At 39.7% G+C, this 5,251-nt stretch overlaps 1 protein-coding gene across 1 annotated transcript; it reads left to right on the forward strand.

The window, feature by feature from the left end:
* Positions 1 to 1,286: 1,286 nt before the first annotated feature.
* Positions 1,287 to 2,553, forward strand: LOC146392865 (E3 SUMO-protein ligase ZBED1-like). The gene is made up of 2 exons (XM_084938134.1): positions 1,287 to 1,486; positions 1,710 to 2,553. The coding sequence occupies exons 1-2, from the start codon at positions 1,287 to 1,289 to the stop codon at positions 2,551 to 2,553; spliced, it is 1,044 nt and encodes a 347-aa protein (XP_084794260.1).
* The last annotated feature ends 2,698 nt before the right edge of the window (positions 2,554 to 5,251 follow it).

Consider the following 5,251-nt stretch of genomic DNA (forward strand, 5'->3'; position numbering starts at 1 on the left):
ATGTTCATCATTTATTACTGCAAAGTCCTTCAGTTCTGACCAGACTTGAGGAAATTATTTTAAAGGTCTTGGCGATTTTATAGAGCTATACTAAAAAGCTGCAATGTTTTATGTGAGTGGTTTTACAGATCAATACAAACAAAGGTGAGTACATGACTACATGTATTTCTCTTCACAATATGTAAAGACATGCATGAGACAGTAAAAAAAGTGGATTTTTATTGTTTGAATTCCATTAATACACATGCAATACAAACAACCACACACACACACATACACATATATAAAAAGAGTGACGTACTACAGTTTTAAAAGCTTTCAGCTCATTGTTTTGATTTTCCAGTCCATTAATTTACATTTTGGTTCAGCACCAGTCATACATAAGTTTCCAACTGCAGCCATAAGACAAGCCAATAGACATCTCTAATGGAATGTAATTAATGATTTTGTTTTACAGGGAAGTGAAAAAGCAATGACTGCACTAAAGGAATGAAATCACCATATAAAGGTTTTAGTCGACTGTTTTAGAAGGCACACGTTTCTCTACTTCTGTCAGATTATAGCGGCAATTTCTTTTTTTGTTGCTCAAAGGTCCAGTACGTTCAGCAGCTATATGCTAACTTTGCCTGTCTTCTGTTTGGCAGAGTATATAGTTTATCTGATCTTTTTTCACTGAAACCAGCCCCCTGCTGCAGAGGACATGCTGTTGGCAGTGCAGTGAATCTAAACCAAAGAAGCAAAGTTGCCAGATGTAAAAATTAAAATCATGCATCAAAAAGAAAAAAGGAAAGTGTTCTCAGTCTTGCTGTAGTGGTGTGTTTGTTGGCCTTCTGATGTATGATGAGCTCACAGACACAGAGAGTGGGACTGGGTAGGCAATAGGGGTGGGGGAAAAAAATCGATACTGCGTAGTATCGCGATTTTGTTTGCTAATAATATATCGATACAGGGACAGCAGATATCGATATTTTGTTACAAAAACTTCCAGTCCACCAGATGGTGCAGTTGAGCTTTTTCTCTAGTGAGGTCAGCAGAGATTAGGTCAGCACATGGGAAAGTTGATCATACAAAGATGGAGGAAGAGAAAGAAATCAGGAAAGCGCCATCTGCGTTTAAATCAAACGTCTGGACGTATTTTGGATTTTTTAACAAGGATGGAACAAATGAGATGGATATGACACACGGGATTTGCAAGGTGTGTCGTATGAAAATAAAGTCCTCTGGGAATACTACGAACATGAGGGCCCATCTTACACGGCACCATCCAAAAATAGCATTAACCGAGGATGGCACAGCTAGCTCTGAAAAAGCAACTGAAAAATCAACCAACGCTGGACACTCTTAGCTTAGCAAAGCTATCTTCCAATTCAGAGCGAGCTAAGAAAATAACACAATCTATCACGTACTTCATCTGCAAAGACCTGCGTCCTTACAACATTGTGGAAAACGAGGGCTTTTCTTACATGCTCAAGACGCTAGAACCCAGGTATATGATACCATCACAACGTTTTTTCGCGGACGCAGCCGTACCCAATCTCTACATAGACGTGAAACGTAAAGTTGAGAAAAGTTTGAGCACAGCAGAAAGGGTTGCATTAACTTGCAACGCATGGACCTCACGGGCTGTGGATTCATATGTGAGCTCATTATCTCACAGCGGACTGGCGACTGCTGTCTTACGTTCTCCAAACTTGAACATTACATGAAAGTCACACCGGAGCGAACATTGCCAATTTCCTGCAAAATCCAGCACAGGAATGGGGGATTACCGACAAAAATCTGGTGGTTGTCACCGACAATGCTTCTAATATGACAATTGCCACTCAGCTAGCGGGATACCTGCATGTGAAGTGTTTCGCCCATACGCTCAATCTGGCATCACAACGAGCCTTAAACCTGCCTGCAATAGCCAAAGTCTTGGGAAGAGTGCGGCGCATAACTGGGTTTTTCAATAGAAGCACAGTGGCAAACCACGCTCTGGAGCAAAAACAGAAAATGTTACAGCTCCCAACTCACAAGCTTAAGACTGATGTCTGCACGAGATGGAACAGTGCTTATGACATGCTCCAGCATTTCCTTGAACAACAACCTGCAATTTGTGTGGCGCTGCTGTCTCCCGAAGTCAGAAAGAGTAGCACAGATATCTTTACTCTAAATAAGACAGATACTGGGAACACTGAAGAAATTGTCCGGGCCTTGAAGTCAATGCAAGTCGCGACTACTGTGATGTCTGAGGAAAAGAATCCTACTCTGTCTCTCGTAGCACCGCTGCTAGCGCATCTGTTGCATGACACCCAAGACAACATTGGTGACACAGCACTGGTCAGAAACATCAAGCAAAGTATCAGTCAAGATCTTAAGAAGAGATATGCCAGCACAGTCGAGAGGAACACCCTCTACACAGCATCAGCTCTCGACCCACGCTTTAAAACCCTGCCGTTCCTGTCACCAGAGGAAAGACAGGCAGCGTACTCGGTGCTTACTCAGAAGTTAAGGGGTTTTTTTCGCTGTGAAAAGAAGGTTTCTTCTCACGCAGTGAACAGCGGACGCTAATGTTTTTGTCACTTTTTACGGAATCAAACTCAAAGTAAGGTCAGTACTTCCACGCTTTAAACGCTGCACGGTCATATGCTCTCCTGCACTCGATAGTTGATCTGCACACAGCTGTTGCCATGAACGTCGCACTCGCTTACGTCATTGTCGTGAGACACACTCGCAAAAAAAAGTTTTAGTAATGCAGTAACGCAGCGTGCTTATGGGAAAGTAACAGTAATCTAATTACCTTTTTTGCAACAGTAATCCCTTACTTTACTTGTTACTTGAAAAAAGTAATCCGATTACAGTAATGCGTTACTTGTAACGCAATTTCAGATAATCCACAGTTTGTCTGGTGGCCTTATATAGATATAAAGTAGATGTAAAGGTTTGCATTGCATTGGCTGAATTTTACCAACCTTGAAGTGACTGGTGCAGCACACCAAGTTCTGGCCAACCATTGTCAGTCACAAGGCAACTGTACATCCTGTCACTACAGTCACATTCTGACTTTGACTGACTGCTGTCACTGTCAGACAGATTGGTGAAGGCTTGCAAATAAGTGCCAGGTAGTTTAGAAACACATACAGATTGATTGCACTGGTTGATCAGCCAATCAGTATAAGTCTGTGCCGATGAGTGCAACACATCTACGATGCATTTCTTTGCAAGAAAGAACTTAAGTGGTTACCAACCGGTTGCATGCTTGTTATATTTATATATAAAAGTTAGCTTGTTGAGATCCTGTGTTAATTTGTAGTTGAATCACTGTTCTGCAGCAACTCCATCACTGGTTGGGGAGGAATTTCTGTAATTTTGTTTCACATTGATAACGTTCTGCCTGGACTGAATTATTGTGCATGTAGACAGCACATATTTGAGGTTTTCTCCAATTTATCAGAGTTAACAGAATCATAGACCAACTCTATCTTATTGCCATTTTATTGCTGTCTTCAAGCACTATCGTTGCTCTGAAAAGTGGACGCTGACCCGGTCACCTGATCAAAGACACCAAAATCACTGCACATAGAATAATTTTGGTTTTCCGATGATTTCCAGCCAGTGTGATTGTAGCATACTCAAACTGAAAGGAGCTGCTGACACCAGAGGACCCCATGTTTTTTCTTGATCAAAGAAGGTAGTAGCCTACTGGTTAAACGCTCTTCATCACCATGGATTTTTTTTTTTATGACTAGAAAGCACCAAAAATAATAATACAAAGCATGATTATTTTTGTTAAGGTATTATCAGTAATAGAAATGGCATGATTAATTTCTTCAACAGATGAGTAGGATGTCACCCCGTCTCACCCTTACAAAGCAAAGTAGACAGTTGATCTTTGATGAAGATGAGCTGTGTCATTTCTAACTTACTTTAACCGACATGTCTGCTTGATGGGAGTCATCTGTCAAAATCTGTCCATCTCATACTCCACATGCTGAGCTGTCTAAATAATTTTTTTTGGGAAAATGCAAACACCAGGGAGGCCCAGCTAAAGCTAAAAATATTTACTGTGATGGATTTCTATTATTTGCATGCACACTGATGTGTCTGTATTTATGTTTTATTACTTTGACTTTGCTCGTTAGCGAAATATGAAAAAATAATACCTACTGCGCAAAGTGTGCAGTGGATACTAAAAATCAGTCAGATTAAAAACCAACACAGATTTACACTTGAGAAACTAAAATGTACGCCATTTTTTAAATCATGTAGTCACATTCACAGATGTGTTCTGTCAGCAGAACAGCATGGTCTGTTTTGTTTTTAACAAGAGCATGAATGTCAAAGGCTCACACTGTATAAAACAAAGTGAACAAATTCATTATGTTCCACTGACTAAAAAAATTAAATGCTCTTCTGCTATCACAATGAGGGCTGTTTCCTTTGTTGCCTCTGAATCACTTCTTGGCTTGGCTTGTCCACTGGGAGCTACCAAGACTTGTAGCTCTGTTTGTCCCATTCATTTGCATTTTTCTACTGCATTTAATTATCACACAGAGTGCCCATTTACAGAGATAATGAGAGGAAGACCAAAAGCAAGGAAAGCTTCCCATTCCAGAGTTAAAGACTATATACAATAAAAACAAATCCTGCAGTATGCACATTCAGTTTTCCTCCATATGTTCTCCAAAAAGAAAGATAAAGCCTCAACAGTCACATATTACTCTTTGCTTGAGCACTAGAAGCCTTTATTGGACATTGCAGAGCACAGACATGGATTAATGAGGGGATATAAAGAGATCTGCCTAAATTAAAGTTATATTTCAGGCTCCATTCCTTGAAAGATCTTCTGAAGTATATCAGATATCATTTTCCCATAGAAAGAAACAGTGACAACAGAAGAAATTACAGTCTGAAAGCTGTATCAAGTCAGATGTATTTAGTGTGGGTCTGCACTGTAAAAACTTGCTTCAATCACCTTTCCTCGGTCCTCACAGTAGATATTTTATTTCACAAACCTTTGAGACACTTAACTGTGTCATAGTAAACTAGTTACTTTTGAATAGAGAGCTTGATTTATGCAAACAATTAGTTTGAGGGAGCCAAAATATAGTAAATAATAAGATGGATGAGTTTTAATAATGGGTACAACATTGTGTGATTTTACTACACCACAAGTGTAAACACTTTTATTGCTGTAGCTGTTTGACAGTAACAATAAATAGAAAGGGATAATATGTGAGTAACTATCTTGGTAGTTTTGTTTTTTTTT

Source organism: Perissodus microlepis, chromosome 2 (assembly GCF_051167445.1).
Source record: "Perissodus microlepis isolate ML-2025 ecotype Zambia chromosome 2, ASM5116744v1, whole genome shotgun sequence".
Classification (NCBI taxonomy): Eukaryota; Metazoa; Chordata; class Actinopteri; order Cichliformes; family Cichlidae; genus Perissodus; species Perissodus microlepis.

What these genes read in the sequence shown, in the direction of transcription:
- LOC146392865 (XM_084938134.1), top strand. Translation starts at nt 1,287, where the DNA reads ATGGCACAGCTAGCTCTGAAAAAGCAACTGAAAAATCAACCAACGCTG. An exon ending in CTCAAGACGCTAGAACCCAG is followed by an intron (nt 1,487 to 1,709) that starts GTATATGATACC and finishes ATTACATGAAAG; the next exon opens with TCACACCGGAGCGAACATTG.